Source organism: Mustela erminea, chromosome 6, assembly GCF_009829155.1.
Source record: "Mustela erminea isolate mMusErm1 chromosome 6, mMusErm1.Pri, whole genome shotgun sequence".
Classification (NCBI taxonomy): Eukaryota; Metazoa; Chordata; class Mammalia; order Carnivora; family Mustelidae; genus Mustela; species Mustela erminea.
In genome coordinates this window covers 105,349,137-105,375,882 of record NC_045619.1, presented here as the reverse complement: position 1 = coordinate 105,375,882, position 26,746 = coordinate 105,349,137, and the positions used below count along the sequence as shown (strand labels likewise).

Genomic DNA, 26,746 nt, shown 5'->3' with positions numbered 1-26,746 from the left:
CCCATCGGCCGCGGGCTGCGAGCGCTGGGCGGTAGAGGTGCTCCAGCCTTCGACCGGTTCACAGCTGGGCGGCAGCCCCAGTGCCCTCCCGCCCGCACAGACGTGCAGAGAGGCCCGGCCGAGAGGGCTTGGCTCGCGCCCAGTGCCTGGCTCCCGGAGTAAACGGCGCACCGAGCGGCGATGACCGCCGAGGAGATGAAGGCGGCCGAGAGCGGGGCGCAGTCGGCGCCGCTGCCCCTCGAGGGGGTGGACATCAGCCCCAAGCAAGACGAAGGCGTGCTGAAGGTAAGGGCGGCGGCGCAGGCGCCCCTCGCAGCCGACCTCCCGCCGGGCTGGGGAGCCCCGGGCCGCCTCTGCAGCGTCCGGGCGGGTCGTTGAGCCCGGCGTGCGGCCGGCGGCCGGTTGCATCGTCCTCCTGGACCCGGCTGCGTCGTTCGGGGGTGGAAGGGCCGCCACACTTTCGCAGGGGGCGGCCTGGGTGCGCGGGCCTCCCCGCGGGCATTCTCCGGCCCCCTGGGGCACCCGCGGTCCGGCGGAGGCCCGGGCCCGGGACTGCGGCGCCAACTCCGGCGTGCGCGGTGCAGCGCGGAGGGAGGGGCGGGGCCGCGCCGCAGCACGCGAGCTGCAGCTAGGGGGCCCGGGCGGCGTGCACCCGGGCTGGAGCCGGCAGGGGCCCACTCCCGCCCCGACGCCGCCCCTCCCTCACGTCACCTCTCCCCGACCCCGCGACCCGGGCCGGGCCGCCAGCGCCTTCCCCGCGGGCCGCAGCCGGGAAGTCCCTGGCGGCCCTCGCCGGCCGTGCGGCGAGCACTCGGCTTCCCCGGGCGGTTAAACATTAGCTAGGACCTGAAGCGAGCCACCACAGTGATTTCCTGGCCCAGAGGCCTTTGTACGACTTGGCGCCCGGGGCCGGGCCGCGAGAGAGGTTCTGGCGCCCTCCGTCCCCTTGGTGACCCCCTTCCTAAAGGCCGGGTGGACCCAGCTAGGTCACCCGCTCAGCCATGCTGGCCCCCCTTCCCCCGCCCCGGGAAAACCAGGGAGCGGTGCATGCCGGGACTTGTAGTTCCCCCTCCCACCTCGCCCTCCCCCTCATGAGTTGGGGCAAAGGGGTGTGGGGCCGGGAGGAGGTATTTTGCTGGGAGCCTCGTAGAAGCGAAGCGAAGGGGCAGGGCGTCTTGACCTGGTCGGGACGACTGATGGTGCTTCCGAGCAGGTTCTGCAGAGTGCAGGATGGCGAAATCCTAGGCTGGATTTCATGCGTCTTCCTCATCCAGTGTTCTTTTTACCCTGGCTCCCACTCCGTTCCACACGTGTGTGTGTGTGTGTGTGTGTGTGTGTGTGTGTGTATGTGTGTGTGAGGCCTGTGCAGAGCTAGAGACCTCGGGGAGCCCATATCTGGTCCAGAAACGGTCCTGGTTTTGTCCCAGATCTTAGCGTCTTAAGCTGTTCTTCAGGGGGCATGTGGCTTCTCCTAATCTCTCCAGCTCCCTGGAGATTTCTACAAGGTTATTATTCCCAGAAGGGTCCTTCTTCTTTTATCTTCCACTCCTTCCCTTTTGCCTTTCTACTCCTCGAGTCCTCTGTCCATTCTGTCCTGTAGGTAACCACATACCTACCAGTTGACCCACAGAGTCTCCTTGTCACTTTTTATAAAGTTCAGAAGAGAAGCAGAGCTTGTTGAAATTCCTGAGAAATGCTCCAGCCCTCAAATAAAAGACTTCAGTAGCCTACCAGTCAGAAATGTTCATGCCCCAAGCCAGAGTTTTAGGGCCTGAGTGAGCTCCCCTATGCTCATCAGTGACCTGGTACTTTCTGAACCTCTTCTGCGCTGTTGCTATTTCTGTTTTGTTACTCATATTCTTAATTCTTTTCTTATCCACAAACCAGATCCAGACCTAATGACCACCAGCATTTAGGAAGAATGAGGAAACTTAACATAACTGCTTCCCCCTTTGCTGCTGATAATAATCATCTTCAGCTTTCTGCCAATTTAATTCTCCAACCCTGATAGAGGTTATTATTACTGGTTTACAAATAAGGTTTAGAGAGCTTGACTTGTGCGAGAACATACAGCAAAAACTTGAGCTTGGGTCTTTCGTCTCTAGCTTTTAAACCAAGTCCTGTTGCACCTCAAGAAAGATGGAAGAGAGCAGTCAGTGGGGGTGTCTGTTGGCATCTAGCCAAACCTCACATTGGAATCATTTGAGGCTTGGTCCTTTTGCTTCCAAGGAAGCAGAAAAGTCCCCGTTTCCATCAGAGGTGTGCAAACAGCTTCGGGGCCTCTTTCTGCCCCCACACCTGGGTACACTCATCTTCTCTGCTTTCCTCCCAGGTCATCAAGCGAGAGGGCACCGGCACAGAGACGCCCATGATTGGGGACCGTGTCTTTGTCCACTACACTGGCTGGCTGTTAGATGGCACCAAGTTTGACTCCAGTCTGGACCGCAAGGACAAATTCTCCTTTGACCTGGGCAAAGGTAGGTCCACGGTTAGTGGATTGGTAGCATCAGTCCTGAGGAGGGTGTAAGCTGTCACAAGCAGAAACCGTATTCTCAGAAGCGTGAGGAGCAGTCTCTTAGAATCTGTGAATTAACCCTCCGATAGCTCTTTTTTTTCTTTTCCTTTTTGGAACCATATTGATCTCTATCTCACCTTCCCTGATCACCTCTGAACACCTCAAATTTTCTTCGGGGGTGGATTATCTTGTCGTAGAACTCCTGTGTTCCAGGGTTGAGTCTTTTATAAAGAGCTCTGAGACCTGACAGTGCTTACTGCAACCAGGTCCTCTACCTCCCTGGTCTCGTTTCCTAAGAGTATATAGCTTCCCCGTGAGTGTGGTCTGATGAAGGTCCCTGGAGCTGCTCTCTGAGCCGGGGGTCTGATCCCTGTCAAGCAGGACCGGTTTGCTTTCTGTACCTACAGGGGAGGTCATCAAGGCTTGGGATATTGCTGTAGCAACCATGAAGGTGGGAGAGGTGTGCCACATCACCTGCAAACCAGAGTATGCCTACGGTTCGGCAGGCAGCCCTCCAAAAATCCCCCCCAATGCCACGCTTGTGTTTGAGGTGAGTGTCCAGGCACAGAGAGCAAGGCAAAGAGCCAGGCTGATCTCAGCCCGGGGCCTGGCTGCCCTCCAGCACTTCCTGCCGCTTAGAGACAATGTAGCCAAGGCTAAGGGCCTGGCCTTAGGGGAGGAAGGGACCTGGAGAGGGCAGCTGGCTCTGCTGTGTACAGAGCCTGCTGCTGCCAGAAAGCGGCTGCTGGCAGAGATTTCAGGGGAAGAGAGGTGGCCACAAACCCTTCCCCAGACTTGAAGCGGGGTAAGGGTTGAGGCCTGTTCTATTTCAAGAACTGCCCGGAGATGGGTTATAATTTTGACTGAGAGGAGTCAGAAGGTCAGAATCTGTATGGTTATAAATGACAGTATAGAACGTCAGTGCTTCAGAGATCGAAGGAGGAAAAAGAATGCCCCCCATGGGTTGAGGGGGTGAGGAAAGCCTTCACTGAGAGGGGGAACTTGACACCATTCAGGGTCTGAGTGTCTGAGCCCTCCTGTAGTGGATGCTTGGAGAATGTTGAAAGTTGCTGGGTCATTTCCACCGCCTACCAGATTGGCCTTGTGAGACGGCTGGGTTAGGCCTGGCTGGAGCATGTCCTTCCTGGGGGAGCAGCTAGTAAGAAGATTGATCTCCCGAGGTCAGCAGACTCTGTGACCTGCCCGCTGCTACCAAAGTTGAGACTAGAGCTCTCCCGGAACTTACCAGAAGTGCCACTTTGTCCAGTCTTGGTTTGGCTGCCCTTGTGCTCAGGCCTGGTCTGGCAGTGACCAGGGACTCTTTGGCTGATAGGGTAATGCTGAAAGGCATCGTGTCATCTTGCGTCTCGTCCCACAGGTGGAGTTGTTTGAGTTTAGAGGAGAGGACCTGACAGAAGAAGAAGATGGGGGGATCATCCGGAGAATACGGACTCGGGGCGAAGGCTATGCCAGGCCCAACGAGGGTGCCATCGTGGAGGGTGAGACAGCACAGTTTGTTCCGATTCCGATTCTGGTACTTAGTCCCTGGGTGGCTTTGGGCAGGTCACTTCCTTTTCTGATCTGAGTAGCTCATCTGAGAACTGAGGGATGGGACCGTACCTTCCTAACATGCCTCTAGTTCTGATAATACAACAAGGGCACCTCGGGCATGCAGTGGTGAGGTCATGGAGGGAGGCTGCAGTGGCCTCCTTCCTCAGCCCCTTGCCTACTCACATCCCTGGCATACTGCCTCCTTCTCATGCCAGTTGCACTGGAAGGGTACTACAAGGACCAGATATTTGACCGGCGGGAGCTCCGCTTTGAGGTTGGCGAGGGGGAGAGCCTGGACCTGCCTTGTGGGCTGGAGAAAGCCATTCAGCGCATGGAAAAAGGAGAACATTCCGTTGTGTACCTCAAGCCCAGGTAAGGAGTGGACACTTTGTAGAGCAGGTGGGTGACGCAAGGTCAGAGATCTACATGTCCACAGTGAGTTGTGTAATTAGGCACTTGACTCTGTTCCTCTGTGTGCGCTCACCCACCCCCACAGCCTCAGTGGCAGTCCCTGTGAGTCTGGCACGCACGTGATCTCCGTGTTTGGGACGTGGTCACAACTGGCCACATCTGGAATCATAGCCTCATTTTTTCAGTTCTGGCCACTCCAGGTCTCCTCCTCTACCAGGGTCAAAATTGTCTCCTACTAAACATACTCCGTCATTCATGACATTGATTGAAACCCATCTGTTATGTGCCAGACCGGGGGGGGGGGGGGGGGGGGGGGGGGGGGGGCGGCTGGAAATTCCGAGGTATTCAAAAGACATTATTCCCGCCTTCCAGAGACTTTAGTAATTAGTAAATTAGTCATCATTCCAGTGTTAGTATGAGTTAGAAGGATATGGAAGATGCTAAGAGACCAACTAATTGTGTGAAGAGGTCAGGGAAGATTTTGCCAAACAGGAAATATTTGAACCAAATCTCAGGGGATAGGGAGGTGCCTTGCAGGAAAAGGACAGGAAGCCTTTTCAGCGTTGAGCAGGTTAAACGTGGCCACAGTAACCTAGTTTTGTGGGGTTCCCCCCCCCAATAGCTATGCTTTTGGCAATGTGGGGAAGGAAAAGTTCCAGATCCCGCCGAATGCTGAGCTGAAATACGAAGTACACCTCAAGAGTTTCGAGAAGGTGAGTTTGCTCAAGGTCCTCTCCGTCCTGAAGTCAGGTCCCAGGACATAGCTCAGGGTAGCTGATGACTTTGTTTCTCCCTTGGGGTACGGCAGGCCAAGGAGTCTTGGGAGATGAACTCCGAGGAGAAGCTGGAGCAGAGCACCATAGTGAAAGAGCGGGGCACCGTGTACTTCAAGGTGAGCCAGCATTGGGGTCCTCCCCAGGACAGCACGGGGAGCACCTACAGTCTTCACCCAGCATATGGGAGCTGGCTGGTCCTACCAGTGGTGGTGTGCAGGGGAGGCAGGCCTCCCTCACGGCCACGTGTCCCTGATAGCTACCGAGGATGACAGCCCAGTGCCTGAGCCTCCCTCCCTTTTAGGAAGGCAAGTACAAGCAAGCTTTACTGCAGTACAAGAAGATTGTCTCCTGGCTGGAATACGAGTCCAGTTTCTCTAACGAGGACGCCCAGAAGGCCCAGGCCCTTCGGCTGGCCTCCCACCTCAACCTGGCCATGTGTCACCTGAAACTACAGGCCTTCTCCGCGGCCATTGAGAGCTGTAACAAGGTGAGGCCCTTCCCAAGAGGGTTGGGGAGCAACATTCACAGACTCAGCTGGGTAAGCTGCCGGCGGGTCTGAAACGGCCTGGGTGACTCAGGTAGGGATAGGGTAGCAAGTGGGACCAGTGGGAGCCTGGAGGTGAAGGGCCCCAGAGGGAGGGGCTTCAAGAAGCCAGCACCTTGGCTTTCGTGGTAGAAGGCAGCTGACATGGAGGTCGAGGAGCCACAGGCAGGGAAGAACAGCTACAGCAATTCCTTTGGTTCCTAGCCGGGCTCTCCTGAGTACCTGCTTTATTCTGGAGAGAATGGAAATGTTGTATTGGGTCTTCTCTTTCATCGAAAGCCCAGGACGAACGGTTCCTTCCTAGACCTTGGTCTTTCCCATGTCATGCCCCAAGACCCCTTCCTGAGGTGGAGCCGGCGGTGTGTGTTCTGCCTGATCCTCTCAGCACTGCCTCTGGAACCCTGTCTCGGCCAGAGAGGCCGCAGGGGCTCAGGTCTCCCTGTTGCTTCCTCTCTGTGTCCTTAGGCCCTGGAACTGGACAGCAACAACGAGAAGGGCCTTTTCCGCCGCGGAGAGGCCCACCTGGCGGTGAATGACTTTGACTTGGCACGGGCTGACTTCCAGAAGGTCCTGCAGCTCTACCCCAGCAACAAAGCCGCCAAGGCCCAGCTGGCCATCTGCCAGCAGCGGATCCGCAAGCAGCTTGCGCGGGAGAAGAAGCTCTATGCCAACATGTTTGAGAGGCTGGCCGAGGAGGAGAGCAAGGTAAGGCTCCAGAGGGGGACAGTAGGGACAGACTGGAGAAAAGGCGCTGCCTTATCCCGGTGCCTGACCCAGCTGTGGTGGCTCCTCGCCTCCGGTTGTGCATGCCACGCCTGGACACCCGGTGCTGCCCTTGTCCCTGGAGCAGTGACATGTATGTCCTGTTGGCAGAAACCGCTATGGTGTTGGGGGTGGGACATAGTTCCCTTGATCACAGCTAAAAACCCCCCTCGAGAGCCTTACAGGTGAGGAGTTTGTTGTGCTGGGTGTGCCTCCCAAACTCTGTTCTGTGTGCCTGTTCAAAAATGTAGGTTTTAAAAGCCTATGTTTAAATAGGTAATATAATTACCTCATACTGTTGAAACCGCACAAAAGAATATATAATAAGCCTCTCTCCCACCACCCAGAAGCGGTTGGCTGTGTCCAGTGTTCAGATGATTCCAGTAAACGATGCACATGCACAAGTAGACGGTCTTCTTCCTCTTCCCTAATAAAAGGCAACATGTCCTGCCAGTTCTGTACATTATACTCCTTTCATATCATTCCTGCAAGACTGTCTTACATCGACAGCTCTCACATTCTTCACCGTGCTGCTGGAGTCCCATAGTAAAGCACATGGCCTACCGTATCCCAGTCCCTGTTAGTCTCCAGTGTTCAAGACCAGCACTGTTGAACAGAAACAGAACGCAGACTGTACAGTGATTTTCAGTTTTCTGAGTATCCGTGCTAAAACAACCAAGTGAACAAGTAAGGTTAATTTTAATACTTAGTTGACCCAAGGTGTCTAAATACTGTAACATGGAATGTTTTCAGATTGTTCCTCATCTTTCAGACCTAAGTTGGTCTCCAGAATTCTACCGTATTACTTTGTACTTAGAAAACATCCGTTTGGCCTAATTGTTAAGTGCTCAGGAGTCACACGTGGTCCTCGCTACCATGTTGGACGAGTGCGGTTCTAAGTAGAATCGCACTAAGGGATAGTTTAAGTGTCTACTTGTGTGTGTGTGTCTTTAGGACACACCTGGAGAGGGAGTTGGCTGTGTCGGCGTTCCAGTGCGTATCTTTTCTTCAGGGGATGAGTGTGTGTGGTCCGGAGTTGATGTCGTATCCGCGTGGTACATGCACGCGGCTCGTCACCACCTTGGCTCCGTGCTGGCAAGTGGGAGTGGGGACGTGGAGCGAAAGTCCCCTTTCTCCTCAGAGGCCTGGGCCAGATGAGAACTGGAACTGAGCCCCTTCCTCTCCCTTCTCCCAGGCCAAGGCAGCAGAAGCCGCAGGAGACCATCCTGCTGACGCAGAGATGAAGGAGGAGCAGAAGAACGAAGTGGCGGGGAGCCAGCCTCAGGTGGAGACAGAAGCATAGCCTCTGCCCAGCCCTCCTCCCGCGGCTGCCTGCCTCCCTTGCTCCCTCCCCTCCTCCACCCTGTTAGTTTTGTAAAAACTGAAGAATTTTGAGTGAATTAGACCTTTATTTTTCTACCTGGTTAGATGGTGGCTTTGGGGGAAGGGGGAAAGGAGTAGGCTGGGGGATCGTTTTAGGTGGTGTCACCCCCTCGTCCCTTCCCCCATCCTCCATTACATGTGAACAAATGTCCATCCACACGCACACTCATCAGAACGTTAATTTATTTTGCTGCTTCTGTTCGCTGTGTCTATTTTTCAAATGGTAGAAGGGAGTGAGTGGTAGGGATGCTACGTGGGCTCTGATGTGAAACCAGGGTGGAGAGGGAGACTCCCGGGCAGCCATTTCCTCATCCTTCCCTCCTGCTGGTCCGTTCCCAAACACGAGGCCTCCATGTGGGTGCTAGGGGCATGGGAAAAACCACTGCTATGCCCGTTACTGCTCTCTGTTCCCATCCTCACCCTCGATGGTATAGCTGAGCTGTCTTCTGGTGTCCTGATGACCACCCCGTTCCCCCCCACCAGTATTTCCCTTTGGATCAGTTTCCCTTCTCAGCCAGGTCGTGTCCCCAAACCCCTCAGCCTCTTCTCTGCACGTTGCTGAAGGTCCAGGCTTACCTCAAGTTCTGTGCTTGAGCAATAAAGTGGAACTCAAACCTGGGTATCGGGCAGCCCTTTCTGTCTGGCCTCAAGGGTGGGCATGGTGGCTTACATGTCAGGGACAAAACTGAGGGAGTGGCCTCCCCTCCTCCCAGCCCTGGCTGGAGCGTGGTGGCTGATGAAGCCTGTGAGCGTGGCCAGCATGCAGGCCTCAGCAGGGCGATGCCTTCAGCCTCCCAAAGGTTCCCAGGGCCCCTCCGCAGCCAGGTGGCTTTTCATAGCTTTCCTTTTCTTCCCTAACACCAAGGAAGCGGCAAACACAAACATGTAAAATACTGGGACCACTTGTCTTTGGGATAGATTGGTCGACCACCTAACTGATCGAGTAGAAGCATGTAATCTAGCCAAAAGCATGAGCTTTCTTGGTTTCTTAAGGTAAAAATCCCCATGAGCAATCCTCCAATTAGACACCTTTCACACAGTTACAGAAGAACCACCTCCAGGCCAGGGAGCTCTGGCACGCACTCGGGCCTGCTTTCCAGCTTGCCTCAAGGCCTTCATAGGGAAGAGCTTGTACTTCTGTGTGTTGACCTTTGGCTCCTATAGGCACTTCAGGGCCCTGGAAGAAGCCAAGGAGGCACAAGTCTAGCTAGTGTTTTCTCTGGATGGTCATAGCCATAGGCTAGAGGCTCACTCTGGGGCCTCAGCCGTCTTCCCTCCTGTGAGAGCTGTCCTTTCTGCCTGGTGGAAGAGGTAGTCTGCCAGCCCACATCTCTCTACAGTTCCAGAAGACATTTCTCCATGCTTTTGCTGAGGAAGATGAATTTGTGTCAGAGTTGCACCTCGTCCTACAGCATGCCTGGTGCATGAACCAGAACTAAGATTTGGTTCAGTCCATTGCCCACTCAGGCTCTTGAGCTCACACAGTCCTGCACATCTGGGTCTTGCTTGTACTTCAAAGATCCGTCTTGCCCCTGCAGCCAACGACAGCCGCTTACCTAGGTGTGAGCCTGGGATTCAACCAAGAGCCTTGTGTGAATTATTAACCTTAGTACTTGGAACCGTCCTATGAAGGAGTTAACACCCCTACTTCGCAGATGAGAATAAGGCTCAAGTTAAAGAGGGGTCTGCCTGGAATATGAGCAAGCTGGAACAAATATAAACTTGCTGGGAGGCTCATGTGACCTTGGGCAAGCTGAGCATATTTCCTTAGCTGCAAGAACAGGGGAGCGGACAAAACACACTTCTAAGGTTCCTTCCAGCTTCTGTGGGATTCCAGGAATTTAAAACACACACTTCCATAGAATCCTGGAGCTGGATAAGCCTTGGTTGGTGTAACATTAAAGCCATACCGTCAAGATGTTTTATTTAAGGGGCCAGAAGTCTTCAGGATTAAAACCAGACCTGTCACGTACTTCCACTCTGCTCTGGACCATGCTCAAGTTCATAGCCTCGTCAGTTTAACATTTCCTCACCAACACTCAAAATCCTCCTGGGTTGAGAGAATGTGCTTGGATAAGGGAAACGGGTAGCAACCAATACACTGCTAGCTGTTACTGCAGATTTGGACATTTTCAGATTGGGTTCATCTTGTCCTAGTGCTGATCCTCATGACAAGTTCTGTAAATTCGATCTCCCAAGTCTTTCCCATCTCCGTTCTAGCAGCCCCTCCCCAACATCACCAGATGCCTCCAGCCAGGTCTCCTGTCCAACAGCTTAAAACCCATTGATGACTTCCCATCCCAGAACCCATACTGAGGTCCACAAGACCCTGTGGGGCCTGGCCCTGCCTGCCTTCCACCAGCAGTGAAAAACTTGACCCCCCTCTATACCAGCCACAGTATCATCAAGTTGGGGTGGGTGGCAGGGAGTGTGCATCTCCCTTCATTTAAGAGTGGAATCCCTCTTCTGTCTGCTGTGTTTCTTCCCTTTCCAAATCTAGGGCATCTCAGAGCCTTAGGACATACTGAAGTTGAAATGAAAAGGGGTTAAGGGCAGTGCTGAATAAAGCTGAAGTCAAGAGATTCTACGTAAAAGAACTTGTCCTCTTTCTGGAAATCATTATTGCTGTTTTCTGGCTGTAGTTCCCCAGCTGCTTGCCAACCTCAGATAACTTGAACGCACTACCACTGACCTCAATCAAAATCTCAGGATCATAATAAACCCTCGTTTAGCATGTAATGAACAATACTAAGGATCCCAATTTGGGAGGCAAAGTAAGAATGAAAGAGTCACAAAGTGGTTCTGAGGAGGGACAATCAAGAAAAAAACTCCTTAATGAACTTGCAGACTTCTCTGGCTAGATGAGGGTGCTGGTCCTATCCTGTGCCCCGCCCTGCAAGGCTGTAGGTTCCAACTGTCATTAGTGCTTCACACACAAAATTATTTGTATTTTTTTTTATTGAGGTGGAATTCACATAAAATTAACTATTTTACTATGGACAACGCAGTGGGATTTAGTCCCATTATGTTGTCGTACGACCACCACCTCTATCTAGTTCTGAGCCATTTTCATCATCCTTTGTTTCCTCATGTTTGGACACCAGAGACAGTGAAGGACTAGCCTTCCCCTTAAGTTAACGAGCCAGTAAACAGCCAGCCATCCCGGGGCGCCTGGCTGCCTCAGTCAGTACAGCATGTGACTCTTGATCTCCGGGTTGTTGAGTTCAGCCCCAAGTTGGGTGTAGAGATTACTTAAAGTCTTTTAAAACAAAAGAAAGCCAGATGAACAACCCGGACAGGCTCTAGGATCAAAGCTTCCCAGAGTGGGCAATGCTTTGTGACATAGCCAGATGTGTGAGGAAGCCAGTGGGCCTCAAAAGGAGTGCTCTGAATAACAGCATTTCACTCAGAGCAAGGCTGCCCACAGTGTCATTCTGCCTAATTTCTGGGTCAAGGAAGTCTGAGAAACAGGTTTCTGTACTTGGGGACTTCGTGGGACCTTTAGTATGCTAAGGTACACTGTAGCTTAGAGAGGGAAGGGGAATGAGGAAGTCTCAAACAACCCATTAGGAAGCTAGGCCCTGCGCCGAAGATGGTGAGTGGCTCTGGGCCCCAGGTGTAGAAAGTCTTAAAGCTCTTGTTTCTTGCCTAGCCATCCTAGGCAGACAGAACTTGGACCCCTCTATCTACTCTTGGAGGAAGAAATGGACAAAGAATCTCCCTGGAAATGCTTCCCACTTAACACCTCCCTCCCTTCCCATAGCAGGTTTCAAATGAAGCTGTTGTTTGGCTGATCTGTAAAGAATATGCCACCCTGGGGCGCCTGGGTGGCTTAGTGGGTTGAGCCTCTGCCTTTGGCTCAGGTCATGATCTCAGGGTCCTGGGATCGAGCACTGCGTGGGGCTCTCTGCTCAGCGGGGAGCCTGCTTCCCCCTCTCTCTGCCTGACTACTTGTGATCTCTCTCTCTCTCTGTGAAATAAATAAAATCTTTAAAAAAAAAAAAATCTGCGACTCACACAACTTTACCCATGTCATCTAACGAAGAAGATGGCCTGATGAGGCTGTTTTGGAGACTAAGACAACACCCATGTTCAAAGAGTGCTTGGCTTAAAAAAGACAAGCTCTAGAGATGGTGTCAGTGGAGACCCACCAACCATTCCATTAGGAAGGGCCAAAAACAAGAGTGTTCTTGTGGAGCCTGGCATCTGTCCACACAGCTCTGGGATGCCTAGTGTGTTCCACTTACGAAGAATGTAACATAACACATAATGCAGTTAAAGTTAATTGATGCAAGGTGGGAAGAATAGAAAGATTGGATTCCTGTTGTATTTTTTGGAGCTCCCTTTCAAAATTTATTGGGTTCTCTTGACAAAACCCAAAAGGCATGGTATCCAAATTGTCATATGACATTATGTCATCATGACATGACCTACAGGACAAACATTAACAGGCAACCCCTGGCCCAGAAGAGTCAAGTACAAGAAATGCAACCACTGAAGAAGATCAAACTAAGGCACTGAAATTCTGGGCCAGGGTATGAATTCAGAGAACTGGATCAGGTCAGGACACTTAGTGGCAGAAGACGGGTTGTCCTCATCTATTTTGTCCTGGGTTATTTAGGAATTCACTTATTTATTTATTTTATAATTTCATTCAAAATACTGGAAAAAGAGAAAACAACAGAAATAACATTGAAAAGAAACAGAATTCAGTAACAATTTGACTTTACATTTAAAGGTAAACATTTTTTAAAAAATATTTATTTTTTTGGCAGAGAGAGACAAAGCGAGAGAGGGAATACAAGCAGGGGGAATGGGAAAGGGAGATGTAGGCTTCCTTGCTGAGCAGGGAGCCTGATGCAGGGGTTTGATCCCAGGACCCTGGGACCACGACCTGAACCAAAGGTAGATGCCTAATGACTAAGCTGCACAGATGTCTCTAGAGGTAAACATTTTTAAGTTGGCTTTTTTGTCTCCATCCCTTAAAATCTATGCTGAAGCTCAAAGTGTGAGCTACAATAGAGGACAAAGATGTGGTAGAGCAGGATAAGGTTGCATGCAACCCCTCCATGAGATCGGAGATAGAAAGCACCAGTATACCCGTATGGCACAGAGCCTTTGAATGGGCCTGGCCTGGCCCACAGTATGCCACCAAAACCAGAAACTTGAGCGAATGTGCAGTCCCTAATATTTGTCTGGACAGCTTCCTGTTTACCGTTCTGTTTGATGTTCCTTGTTCTCATCTTACCTGGCTGTCAGGTCCACTGGGACCTCTGGGATAAAATGTGCCCTCCGCCACCCAACCCCCAAGCAAAACGGTCCCGGCCTCCAGTGCCTTCTCCCACTATGTTCAGACAGAGAAAGCAGGACCCTCCCCTAGTCCAGCCTCCCCCGGGTCACAACATGGACTCCTGAAAAACCGTGCATAAACTGGCCTCGACCTGCAGACCTAAACTTTAAAATGTATTGAACACCTAAAAAATTTTACAACTCTTAGACTTCTGATGCCCTGATTGATGAGGCACCCCAAAGAAAGACTGGAATTGATTCAGCACGAAAAGTTTTCCTAAGAGGCCAACCACGAATGATGGTGATGTCCCATTTATACTACAGAGTAAGGCCACTGAGGCAAGGAGGCAACGGCTTTGTTTGGAGTAGGAGGGCACAGGGCAGAGCAGATCCAAAATTTCAGCAACCCTGACCTCCAGCCTGAGGACTTTCCTAGGAACTGTGGCATAAATGATAGAAAGGAGCTGGGGTTTTGGATCAAACGATCTTGGTTTGTGCCCCAGCTCTACAACTTTCTATTTTGTTACTTAATCTTGCTGAACCTGTTTTTCTCATCCAAAACCCTTAATAATAATACAAGCACCCAGGGTTGTGCTGATTACATGAAACAGTATATACGAAATGTGCTTCGCTGCCAGTGGTTTTCAAACTACTGACCACAAAAGCCTACACATACCATTTAAAAATCCTTTTTCACATAAGTCAGTATATAAAATATACATATACAAATATACACAATTGAAACAAAGATTTCACAGAAAGAATAATTACTACTCGAGAGTCACTTGGGATTTTCTATTCATTCTAATTTGTTCTTCCAAATACCGGTTCAATTCACTATATTGCTTCCAGGTTTCCTAACCGCTAACTATATCATTAAAACAAAAACAAAAACAAAACAAAACAACAACAAAAACTGTTGGAAAGCATACAGTTGTCCGTAATTACGATTACTATGATTCTCTGGTTTAGTCTGATGGCTGGGAATCTTCATCGCTAGGGCAATAAAAGAAGAGGTCAAGGTTATCGGGTCAAGCCCCGGAGAGCCCGTTGCCTGGGGAACAGATCTGCCCCCGTCGGGGTAGGCCTACCCCTGCCCTGTGGAGCTCTGGAGGACAGGAGTGGCCCAGGCCCCTGTCACTCACATCCGTAGCTGGGTAAGCCCGCCCCCAAGCCCAGAGGGCTCAGAAGACCCACCTCCTCTTTAAGATTAAGCGACGAAGGCCGCTATTGGAGGCTCGGGCGGTGACGTAACTTTCCGCGTTGGCCGGCCTTCCGCTCGGAAGGGGTTCGGAGAACATTTAGCGGGGTTCCCCGGTCCCTCGGCCCTTGGAAGCGCGATGAGGTCGGTTAGCTACGTGCAGCGCGTCGCTCTGGAATTTAGTGGAAGCCTCTTCCCGCACGCGATCTGCCTCGGAGACGTCGATAACGACACGGTCAGTGCATGCGCACTGCGAGACGCGGCCGGGCTCTGCAGCTCCGTTCCGGGTGGGGCGGGCCTGGGAAGTAGAGGGGCCGCCCGCGGCGTGGGCGTGCGCGTCGCGCCTGCGCGGTGGGCCTGGGGCGGTGGAAGTCGGGGGCTGGGGGAGAGCGTCGGGGGCTAGGGGAGAGCTTCCGGGGAGGTTTCCTGCTGAACGTCGGGATCGAATTGCTCGGGTTCCCTGGTCTGGTGTTCTTTTAGGGGCATACATAACTGATGCTTTGCCTAAGTTAGTAACTTCTTCACAGTGGGAGCCTGGTAAGCTGGTGGCCAGAGGTCCTGGTTCATTGCTTCTGTCGTGATGCCTTCTCCAGGGACATCACCTCTCAAGTCATTTTACCTTCCGAAGCCTCAAAAATCAGCTTGCAGCGTGCCTTTGCTGCTCTGACACGTGCCCCTTAAGCTGGGTTGCACAGTTATGCTGTACTTTTCTGTCTCTGCGGGCCCCAGCCTGGCAGGGTTTCTCTAGCCTGCTCCGTAGAACACAAGGGCCTGGCAACTTGAAGGCGCTGCACCTTGGTTGAATTACAAAAGCAGTTTACATCTACTGTTTCATCTCTCCCCAATCGTTGTTTTCCTCGTTGTTTAAGTGAGTTAATACAGAAACGCAGCTATTAGCGTTAATATTTGCTTGTTTTTCCGCAAATACTTACTCAGCTGCCCATCGTGTGCCTAGGGCTGTGCTATATTCTGGGAATTCCAAAATGAACTAGACAGTCCCAGCCCTTAGGTGGGGTGATGGTCACAAGAATGACAAAATGTAAGGAGGGGCAGTGATTAAAATATGTAGAGTTTTGGCGTGGAGCATCAAAGGAGCTGTTGCTGGTGTGAGACACTCTTTTTAACAGACTATGTTTTCATTCATTTTTTCATATGTTTTTTAAAAATTTTATGTATTTATTTGATAGAGAAATATCACGAGTAGGCAGAGAGGGGGGAAGCAGGCCCTTCCCCGAGCAGAGAGCCCAGCTCGGGGCTCGATCCCAGGACCCCGAGACGAGGACCCAAGCCGAAAGCAGAGACTCAACCCACTGAGCCACCCAGGCGCCCCCATTATTTCATATTTTTAATGCAAAGCACCATATTGCCATCCTGTCCTACCCTCTGATCCATCTCCCTATTCTGCCTCCTTACTTATTCTCACCCCCCTAACTGTTCTGTGCTCTCTTTGGAAAAAAACAAGGCCTAAAACATGCCCCCCTCTTTGTGTTTTGATAGAGAAGATATTTTATGAGGCCTCTTTTGGCTCTCTTCCCTGGAGGAAGGAGTTATTCTCATAAATTTATATTGTTTTCTGGGTTTTCACATTTCTTCATATGCCAGGCATTACAATTTTATGAGAAAATCAAGAGAGACATTTTCAAATAATAAATTAACAGAGTGACTTTAGATGTGCATTATTTTCTGTGTTATCTGATTTTCCTTTTTGTTTAAAAGGGAAAAATACAGGGGCGCCTGGGTGGCTCAGTGGGTTAAGCCGCTGCCTTTGGCTCAGGTCATGATCTCAGGGTCCTGGGATTGAGTCCCACATCGGGCTCTTTGCTCAGCGGGGAGCCTACTTCCTCCTCTCTCTCTCTCTGCCTGCCTCTCTGCCTGCTTGTGATCTCTCTCTGTCAAATAAATAAATAAAATCTTTAAAAAAAAAAAAAGGGAAAAATACATGCCTTTTTTCATAGCTTCACAACATCAGCTTTTTTTGGAAATTGAACTTTTCTAAGTGGATTGCACTAATACACTTAGTTATGCAATATTAGATATATTCTACTACCGTTTTGTTTTGTTTTGTTTTGTTTTAATCTGAGTTGTTAGCTTCATAAGAGTAGGAAAATTTTTTTTTAACATATAATGTATTGTTTGCCCTAGGGGTACAAGTCTGGGAATCATCAGGTTTACACATTTCACAGCACTCACCATAGCACCTCCCCTCCCCAATGTCCATCCCCCAGCCACCCTAGGATGGGAAATTTTTGTTTTTTCACTGCTATATTCCCAACACTTAGAATAGTGCCTGGCACATAGTAGGCACTCATCAAATGTTTGTTGAATAAATGAAGGCAGTTATGGAAAGCAAATGTGATTATGTCTCTGGAAGCAGTTTGAAGGGCTTTGCCGGTTATTGATAAATATAACTGAAAGAAGGGCAGTAGTTGAGATAGTTGCCTAGTGATTGTATGTGGTACATTCAGCCTGCATGAGTGTGGATAGAAATTCTGTTACTGGTTCCCCAGGCTACCATTCGGAGATCTGGGGCAGGAAAACGACTTATTTCATCCTGATAAATCAATAGCCTAAAGTTCTTTGAAAACTAATTTATTTCCTGGTAAGTTGCAGGGAGGGGAAGGCAGAAATAGAATGCACACCCTCTTGGACTGCCCACAAAAGCCTGGCTACTGGAAGGCTGCAGCAGATCAAAGACCTTGCCGCCTCTCTCCTTGAGTATTTCTGGCGATGGCCCTCTTCATCTGGCGTTAGTGTCAGTAAGTGATCTCCAGAAGCCAGAGCCAGGATCAGCCACAGAGAAGAGGAACTGCTGGGAAGCATTATAACTCCAGGAAAGCAGATGGGCCACTTTAGAAATGTCCCCTTCCAGGAGACCAGCCATTACCTCATTGTCATTGCCTGTCATTGCCTGGCTGGGTCACATCTATTTGCTCACTCTACCTACTGCACCGCGTTTTTATTTTATTTCTGTGTCTGTGCCCTTGTGAAACAGTGAGGTGCGGCAGGGAGTCTGCAGCATTTATCTTTGTACCCCTAACTCATTGTCTAGCTTTACCTGCGAACTCAAGGACTGGCTGAGCATTCTCTTTCATCCTGATTTTTCTTTGTTTCTTAAAAATAAAACTTCTAAAAATTTATTTATTTATTTTTAAAGATTTTATTTATTTATTTGAGAGAGAGAGTGAGCATGAGCTGGGGGCAGGGGGCAGATGGCAGGGGGAGAAACAGACTTGCCACTGAGCAGTACAGACGCAATCCCAGGATCTACCATCCCACCCACCCCTGGCCCAGGGATCATGACTCAAGCCAAAGGCAGATGCTTAACCAACTGATCCACCCAGGCACCTCCTCCAAAACCTTTTTTTTTATTAGTCCATTAAGTAAACCTTTATTGAGGCCCTCTTACGGACTACAGCATTTGCTGCATGAATGAATTAAAAAGAATGGATTGTAGGGTCCCTGGCCTTGGAGGGATTTAACTAGAGGCTGAAAACCACCTGGTGTTAGTGCTCACACTATGCTAGTCACTGTTATAAAGGCCTTGTGCTGTTAGCTCGATTCTCGCAACAACCTTATGCGGTAGATAGCCTTATGATCCTTGTTTTATAGATGAGAAACTTTAAGCATAGGCAGCAGGATTCAAATCCAGGTAGCCACACTGAGCCTCTGTACCACGCAGCTGCTGTCCTGTGTGTCTGCGCAAGTCCTCTGGGGCAGACGTAATGGAAACATGCGGTGGAGAGAGTTTAATGTAAAAAAACACTTACTTTATGCTTCTGTGATCAAATGTTCCCACCAGAAACTCCCGTAACTATTAAAAAAAAAATCATAGAGGGGCGCCTGGGTGGCTCAGTGGGTTAAAGCCTCTGCCTTTGGCTCAGGTCATGATCCCGGCGTCCTGGGATCGAGCCCCGCATCGGGCTCTCTGCTCAGCAGGGAGCCTGCTTCCTCCTCCCTCTCTCTCAACCTGCCTCTCTGCCTACTTGTGATCTCTATCTGTCAAATAAAATAAATAAAATTTAAAAAAAATTAAAAAATCAAAGATTCAAATCAAGTAAATTATTATTAATAAACACCAGTTCATTTTCAACTCTTCCTTACTGTTGATCTGTTATGTCTGTGTTGCCTTTAGAATGAAAGCTCTTGAGAGTCTAATGTTCACTCTGTTTTGAGAATAGGAAAGAGGCGTTAGCTGGTCCCGCCCCCCACAAGGGAAAATCAGGAAGCTATTTGTGAAAAAGGGTTTTGGTGCTACCTTGCTCTCATTGATAGCCCCTGGAAAGGTAGCCAGCCTTCTGACAACCTCTGGGAAAATGGAGTACCCAGATACAAATAGAGAAGAGGCTTGGTACAGGGCGCCCCCTCCTAAGAGCTCGGCCACCACTTGAGGGCGCCAGAGGCCCAGAGCGTGGAGGCTGAGGCCTGCAAACCCCTCATGCTGTCCCCTCCAGCACCGCCACCCGCTCCACGTGCGCTCATACACACTGTGATCAGAAAGTCTTGCAAGAAGGAGGAGGACCCCCAGAGCTGACCTTGTCTTCTCTTTTGGCATGCGATTAAATACGTGGTCTGAAGTTCAGTTTTCCAAGAGTTAAATATCTTGGGTTGTTTTCGAAACATGTCCCATTGACAGTCAGGCACGCAGCCCCTGGGGCTGTTCTGTTGTCAGACTTCTGGATGGGAAGGGTCATAGATTTCTTTCTCTCTCTCTCTCTTTTTTAAGATTTTATTTATTTATTTGACACAGAGATCACAAGTAGGTAGAGAGAAAGAGAGAGAAGCAGGCTCCCTGCTGAGCAGAGAGCCCAATGCAGGGCTCTATCCCAGGACCCTGAGATCATGACCTGAGCCAAAGACAGAGGTTTAACCCACTGAGCCACCCAGGTGCCCCAGGGTCATAGATTTCTATATTGCCGCATTCTACTAACTTCCCCTGACACGCACCCACCCCTACAGGGAATTAAAGAAACTCTAAGGAAACTGCTGTTGTTGGTTGCAGAGGACTTTTTTTTTTTTAACTAAAAAGTTAGTGAAGATGTAAATTGAGATCTTGTGACCTCCCTAGGAGGGGCCCGTAGAGAAAAGTTTGAGGTGGTTCCCTAAGATCCCATCCTAACTAATTCTGTCTTCTCTCCCTGTTCGAAGTTAAATGAACTAGTGGTGGGGGACACCAGCGGGAAGCTGTTCGTGTATAAGAATGATGACAGCCGGCCGTGGCTCACCTGCTCCTGCCAGGGCATGGTCAGTGTTCAACTCCCTGGGGCTTGAGGGGCAGAGGGATCCTTCCTGTCAAGGCTGAGCCCCACAGGAGTCCACCAGTGTGTCCCCAGTTCACCATCTCCTCAGCCCAGCTGTTCTTTCGGGGTTCATTCGATTCAGGGAGGGGAGCCACCAGGCGACGCGCTCCCAGCTTCTGGGCTGGTTTTTATTTTCTGTTGTGGAGTTGCTTCCTTAGTACTCCAAAGCTGCCGAGGTCATCTGAGCTTATATAGTAGAAAATGGGGGGTAAGACTTTGAAGAAGTCTAGAAATAAACTGGCTATCCTGATGTGAAACTTTTGTTCAGCCCAGACCATCTTTACCACTTTAGGTCTTCCTGTTGGTGTCTGGGGTAGAACCAAACTCATCGCGTAAGAACTCCGTTAGTGTGAACTATTAGTGTAGGTCACAGGGCACAAGTTTTCAGCGAAAACTGGTAGCAAACCTCTCCTTCTTTCCTGGAGTTTAAGGAGTACTGGCCTCCCTCAGTGTGTCTCCCCTTTTCTTTGCAGCTGACTTGCGTTGGGGTCGGAGATGTGTGTAATAAAGGAAAGGTAAGAACCCTAGGGGACGTTCGGACTTCGGTAGAACTCCAAGGCTTTACCTAGATTGACCCCCATCTCCTGGTGGAAACCAGTCGAGAGTTAAAGGCTTCAGCCCTCTCACTTCTGTGCTTTAGTGATGAGGCTCATGCCCCAACTTCCCTCCCCAGTTCATCCCTCCCATGCCTCTGTTTCTCCCAGAACCTGGTAGTGGCGGTGAGTGCAGAAGGATGGTTTCACCTGTGTGACCTGACGCCTGCCAAGGCCCTGGATGCTTCTGGGCACCACGAGAGCCTGACGGCAGAGGAGCAACATCCAGTGTTCAAACAGCATATCCCTGCCAACACCAAGGTCATGCTGATCAGCGACATCGGTGGGCATGGCCGTCTGCAAGCAGCCAGGGGAATAGGAGTCAATGGGTAGTAGAGCTGATCTCAAGGGATTCGGGGAGGTAGTTAGCGTTCATGTGTGCAGTTATTATGCATTTTATGTTGAGTTACTGAGCTCCCATTATAAACTAGGTGTTGTTCTAGGCAGTGGGACTGCAGCAGTGAAAAAAACAGACAGAAGTCACTGCCTTCTTGGACCCTTACTGGGAAAGGGCACAAGAGAAACAGTGTAGAACACTGTAAGAAAATGAAGTCCTATATGAGAAGGTCGGATGTGCCATGGAGAAAAGAAACCATGTAAGGGAGCTAGCAAGTGTCAGGGCAGAGAAGTAAAGGTACCAATTCTAAATGGAGCTGGTGGGGAAGCCATTGCTGGGAAGGTGACATTTGGCCAGACACTGAAGGTGGCAAGAGAGTGAGCCCTACAGATACAGGGCTTGATGTCCTGGCCGGAAGCTGCCCGGAAGGCCGTGGGAGGTACGTGGCGTGATTTGGGACACTCGGGTTTTGTATCTGACAGAAGCAGCAGGAGGGAAGCCGTGATAGGACCCGCGGAGCAGTTGGGTCTGGCGGGGGGTGGGGGTAGTGTTCCATGCAAAAGGCAGGCAGGGGAGCAGGTGCAGACACAGTGCTTGCGGGTTCACATCGGGTGTGAGGTTGTGGTGGGTGAAAGTGCCAATAGCAGTGGTGGTAGCGGAGGAGCAGGGAGGACACATGTGAAGGATGCAAGCTCGTGACTACACATTTGGCTCCAAATGCATCTGTCTTTCTGGATCTGCAGATGGAGATGGGCGTTGCGAGCTGGTGGTAGGTTACACAGACCGCGTGGTCCGGGCTTTCCGCTGGGAAGATCTGGGCGAGGGCACTGAGCATCCCATGGGACAGCTGGTGTCCCTCAAGAAATGGACGCTGGAGGGTCAGGTGAGAGGCTGAGTGTGGGGTTCAGGGGCCTCAGGGGGCAGGGAGGAGGCCCCCTCCAGGAAAGGGAGCACAGTCATGGGCCTGGGTTTAGGGTGGGAGAAAGAGAACATGTCCTTGTTGAGAGAAATCCGAAGAAGAGAGTTTCAGATCAGGGTGTGAGGGGCAAGTGACTAACCATTGGCAGAGAGAGGGGAGCACTGGGTAACGAGGGTGCAGGTGGTGTGATGTGCTCTACGGCACGGCCATAGGACGTATGCCCGTGGAGAGCAGGTGGGTTGTATGGAGAGAATGGAACCGAGCAGGAGCCCTGTGAACTTGCATTCTTCCTCCTGCTCCTGCCCTTGAAGCCCGGGGCACTGTTTCCAGGGCCCCTACCCCACGCTCTCCCCTGTTCTCTGCAGGGTCCCACTTCTGCCCCAGCCCTCTGTCAGCCCCTGTTCCCTGGTGCAGGTGGACAGTCTCTCGGTGACTCCCGGGCCCCTGGGTGTGCCAGAACTGATGGTATCTCAGCCGGGCTGTGCTTACGCCATTCTGCTGTGTACCTGGAACAAGGACACCGGGCCCCCCCCAACCTCAGAGGGAGCCCTGGAGGGCAGTAGGTAAGGGTGCAGGCCTGTGGACGGCGTGGGGTGCATGGAATCCAGAGGGGCTCACGGATTTCCATGGCAGCAGATGGGTCTGTAGTTGACAGAGCTGCTTCAGCTGGGTCCCAGCATGGCACCTCTTCCCCACTACAGAAGATTATTTGGGGACCCAGGGAATCCTAGGCTTTCACCTTGTAGCGCCTGGAGGAGATTCCAAGATTCTAACTTGGCAGTTCTGTCTCTCTCTTTTCTTCTACTTGCCACATGGGCCAGACAAGGCTCAGCGATCGGTGTCCAGGCTGATTCACATCCTGGGAGCCCGTACAGAGATCGGGGCTAGAAAAGTACTGGAGAACTAGGCTCTCCTGATCCCCACTTAGTATCCCCCTCCACCCCACACAGGGACACCCTGGCTGCCCGAGATGTCATGTTGCACCAGACTTCTGGCCGCATCCACAACAAGAACGTCTCCACCCACCTCGTTGGCAACATCAAACGAGGTGAAGGTGGGCTGGGGGCGTGAGAGGGAGCCGAGGGGAGGGGCCAGCATCAGTCCTGGGAGAAGGGGGCTGCAGGGCCCTCCCTTTCTGCCTGCCTTGGACCGCCCTTCCCTCTGTACCCTCTGACCTTGCCTTGCCCTTCACCTTTTCTTCTTCCCGTCCTTCTGTTGCACCCACAGGCCACACCGCTGAGAGGGCTGGCTCTGGCCTATTTGCCCTCTGCACTCTGGATGGTGAGTTCCTGCTGGGGTTGGGGGCTGCGTGCATGTGGGGTCTGCTCAGGGGTCCTTCATGCCCACCCTGGCCTGCCTGTCCTCCCCTCCTCCACCCGCAGGGACCCTGAAGCTGATGGAGGAAGCAGACAAGCTGCTGTGGTCGGTGCAGGTGGATCACCAGCTCTTCGCCCTGGAGAAACTGGATGTCACGGTGAGAGGAGCAGCCTTACCTCCCTGACACGGAGAGATGAGATTTAAGCGAGACATCCTCCCTTCTCAATTCCCTCTCCGTCTCTTCAGACGGACTCTAACTGTGTCTCAAGTGCGTCTGTCTGCCCGTATCCCTCGGAGCTCAGCCCTGTTCCCTTCCCGGCAGCACAGTGCCTGCACCAGTGGTTTGGCAGCAATAACGGGTCTAACGAGAAATAAGTTACTAGGGTCCAGAAGTGAGTTCTTCGCCCCCCACTCCTTCTATCATTTTTTTCTCATCTGTGTCTGAGCCCCTCTTCACTAAGGCTGCGGCCCCTGCAGCCTGCATGCAGGGCCAGACTTGTGCACATGTGATGGTTAGGCGAAGAGGCCCAAGGCTTTAAAGCCGGGAGACCAGGCCGAGTTTGAGCCCTGATTCTATGCCATCTCCCTTCCCTGCTGCATGACCTCGCGTGAGTGGCTTCACTTCCATCGACTGAAGCTTCCTCCATAGGAGACTGGGAATACTGTTGCCCCCGTGGGCTGTGTGGCCACAGACGCGAGGAGCAAGGTCAGTAAGAAACTTAGGCTCATTTTCTTCCCAGCTGGCTGTTGAGCACACAGGGCCAGGTGCGCTGCTCCTTCATTTTTCACCCAGGCCCCATCACGAGGGCTCTTGGCACAGCAGCTGCTGGTCACCCCTGCAGCCTGGTCTCTGGCCTTTTGCAGGGCAATGGGCATGAGGAGGTGGTGGCCTGTGCCTGGGATGGACAGACATATATCATTGATCACAACCGCACCGTTGTCCGCTTCCAGGTGGACGAGAACATCCGAGCCTTCTGTGCAGGTGGGACCCTGGCCCATGGCCCCTCTCTCTCCACACTTGTCCACCCTTGTGTCCACTGTCTCCGCCTCCCCTAACTTGAGTCTTCATAAACAGATGAGTTCTTTGGCACTTGTGTTAGAGGGTGACGGTGGGTACTAGGTTGCCATCTGTACAGGTTTTTTGTTTTGGGGGGGTTTTTTAAGCGCAAGCAGAGTGGGGGCAGAGGGAGAAGCAGGCTCCCTACTGAGCGAGGAGCCCAATGCAGGACTCAATACTAGGACCCTGAGATCATGACCTGAGTCAAAGGCAGACGCTGAACCCACTGAGCCATTCAAGCACCCTTTACAGTTTTAAATAAGGAATAAAGGAGAGTGATAGACCTATCTCTGATTATCTTCACGAATGTGCTGAGTTTGGAGCATCTGGGTGGCTCAGTTAAGCTTCTGCCTTATGCTCAGGTCATGATCCCAGGGTCTTGAGATTGAGTCCCACGTTGGGCTCCTTGTTCAGCAGGAAGTCTTTTTTCTCTCTGCCTGCCACTCCCTGACTCATTCTCTCTTTCTTTGTCTCTCTCTGTCTCTCTCTCGTCAAATAAATAAAACCTTAAAAAAAATGAAGGGCTAATTTAAAAAAGAATGGGCTGAGTTCTTATCTCTCTCTCTCTGTCAAATAAATAAAACCTTAAAAAAAAAAGAGAGAGACTAATTTCAAAAAGAATGGGCTGAGTTCTTATCATCTCTCCGTCTGGGATGTGTGAACACACTGCAAAGTTCTTTCCCATCTGAGCGTGTCAGAACTTGGTGAGGAACATTCTAGAGCATTGGTTCCAAATCGGGGACTTGAAAAGCAGCACTGGCTCTTGCAGGGAACATGGGGATACCTTTGGTTGCTGAGGTGCTAAGAATTACACAGTGCTCTGGGGTTCATTCTCCAATGTCCTGAAAGGTTAAAATGCCTTTGAAGAAGGAACCGTCGCCATCTAAGAGAAGCCTGAGTTTCTGATTGTTTTTTGCTCATCTACCCCTTGGACTACCAAGACTCCCCTTCATTCCTCCAGGGCCATCACTCAGATGAGGACATCAACAGCTATCACTTTTAGGGTGCTATTCTGCCTGGTAGTTTTCCATGTCTGAAATAGGCCACATATTTTACGTGTTTGTTTGTTTTTTTTTTGTTAAGATTTTGTTTGACAGAGAGAGACACAGCGAGAGAGAGAGCACACAAGCAGGGGGAGTGGGAGAAGCAGGCTTCTTACTGAGCAGGGAACCTGATGCGGGGCTCGATCCCAGGACTCTAGGATCATGACCTGAACCGAAGGCAGCCGCTTAACTATTGAGCCACTCAGGTGCCCCCTATTTTACCTATTTTTCTGAGTTCCCACTACAGAGAGAATAGAAAGAGGGCCTTTGGTTTTTGGCCTGCCGTCTATGGGAGGGTGGGAATGGCTGACTCCAAGGTCTGCGTCATAGGCTCTGCCCTTCCCCACTGGGACTGGAACCCCCTGACCTCCGTCCCACCCCCCACACCCCTCAGGCCTCTATGCCTGCAAGGAGGGCCGCAACAGCCCCTGCCTCGTGTATGTCACGTTCAACCAGAAGATCTACGTCTACTGGGAGGTGCAGCTTGAGCGGATGGAATCAACCAATCTGCTGAAACTGCTGGAGGCTGAGCCAGAGTTCCAGAACCTCCTGCAGGAGCTGGGCGTGGGTGAGTCCCAGGAGGGCTTGCAGCTGGGCAGCCCTGTGCCAGGTGCCCAGGAGATCCCCAACCTCTGACCCATCCCTTTCCTGTCCTCAGATCCTGACGATGTCCCAGCCGTCCGTACCCTGCTTCACCAGACCCTCTACCATCCGGACCAGCCACCCCAGTGTGCTCCTGCAAGCCTCCACGATCCCACCTAACCGGACTTGCCCTCTTAGCTGAAAAAGGAGCCTCCTGAACCCCCCCACCCCACCCCCCAGGTATCCATGGCACTGGCAGAATAGGAAGCAAACATCACAGAGGGACATGGAAGGATGGCAGCCATCCTAGGGGGGCTGTGAACTGTAGCCTTCTTGGTCTTCTCAGTGAGAGAAGAGACGAGTTGGCCTTCTGTTCATTTCTTCGTGTACCTTACCCATCACATCGGCAGGATTGTAGGACCCCGACCTCATTCCACATATGAGGGACCTCCCCATCCCCCTTGGAGCTCCCCATTCTCCTTGTGTGGCAAACAAGCATGTTTGTGAGCCAGGAGCACAGGTCTTTTACATGGCTCCAACGCTTGTAACGAAAGCAGGCTTTCGGGCCAGTGGAGCAATGAGTTAAGGGCTCTCCCCCGTTCCAGGCTCCATCTCCCCTGGCACAGCTCTAAGTCATTGGTATCCATGGTGATTACAGGAATGGCCCAGTGTTTTGCTTTTGAAGACGGTCTTTCCAGACATTTTACACTCTGGTCTTCACTGTTCCCACAACCCTGAGATGATTTTCTTCTGTTTATCAAAGAAGCCAGGTTAGCACTTCCTCATTTTGCCATGTTCTTTAAGTATTGTGTGGTTTCGTAGGCCTTGGTCCCTTTTTGCCCCCAAATACTTTGTCTATGAGACAACAGACATTCGAAATCTGGTGCAAGTTTAGGAGCCAGACCACAACCAGAATTGTATCTTGGGCCAATTTTACCCCTTCTGCTCTCGATTCTACACACTCCCAAGCCGGTGTTTTTTCACATTACAGGTTGCCATCCTGTGGTGCGTTATGGTCAGCATTTTTTGGCTGAACGAAATAGGATAGAATAAAGTAGTGTGAGAAATGTCAGAGTATATTGCTCGCAATAGGAGAAGTATTGTTTTGTTACAATTGTGTGTGTGCTCTGAGTACAATGTAAAATGCATTTCCGGCCATGAGTTGTGCC

At 51.3% G+C, this 26,746-nt stretch overlaps 2 protein-coding genes and 1 long non-coding RNA gene across 11 annotated transcripts; 2 read left to right on the top strand and 1 right to left on the bottom strand.

Annotated features, from left to right (window-relative positions):
• FKBP4 (FKBP prolyl isomerase 4) lies at positions 1-8,556 on the top strand. The gene is made up of 10 exons (XM_032349132.1): positions 1-285; positions 2,333-2,477; positions 2,923-3,065; positions 3,894-4,014; positions 4,282-4,438; positions 5,100-5,190; positions 5,286-5,369; positions 5,555-5,740; positions 6,263-6,502; positions 7,755-8,556. The coding sequence occupies exons 1-10, from the start codon at positions 181-183 to the stop codon at positions 7,860-7,862; spliced, it is 1,380 nt and encodes a 459-aa protein (XP_032205023.1). The 5' UTR covers positions 1-180; the 3' UTR covers positions 7,863-8,556.
• Positions 8,390-14,537, bottom strand: LOC116594148. The gene is made up of 2 exons (XR_004287076.1): positions 14,429-14,537; positions 8,390-9,498 (listed from the first exon to the last, which is right to left on the bottom strand). It is a non-coding gene; the product is annotated as an uncharacterized LOC116594148 (long non-coding RNA).
• Positions 14,461-26,738, top strand: ITFG2 (integrin alpha FG-GAP repeat containing 2). 9 transcript variants are annotated; one of them, XM_032349126.1, is made up of 13 exons: positions 14,461-14,667; positions 19,578-19,673; positions 20,203-20,244; positions 20,434-20,605; positions 21,403-21,542; positions 21,993-22,141; positions 22,529-22,632; positions 22,806-22,859; positions 22,961-23,052; positions 23,545-23,601; positions 23,760-23,877; positions 25,390-25,563; positions 25,654-26,738. In XM_032349126.1, the coding sequence occupies exons 1-13, from the start codon at positions 14,572-14,574 to the stop codon at positions 25,755-25,757; spliced, it is 1,398 nt and encodes a 465-aa protein (XP_032205017.1). In that variant the 5' UTR covers positions 14,461-14,571; the 3' UTR covers positions 25,758-26,738. The 9 variants fall into 9 exon arrangements, 8 of the variants coding, with proteins under 8 accessions (XP_032205017.1, XP_032205016.1, XP_032205015.1 ...); XM_032349125.1 differs by having other exon boundaries at positions 20,434-20,650; positions 22,529-22,626; XM_032349124.1 differs by having other exon boundaries at positions 20,434-20,650.
• The last annotated feature ends 8 nt before the right edge of the window (positions 26,739-26,746 follow it).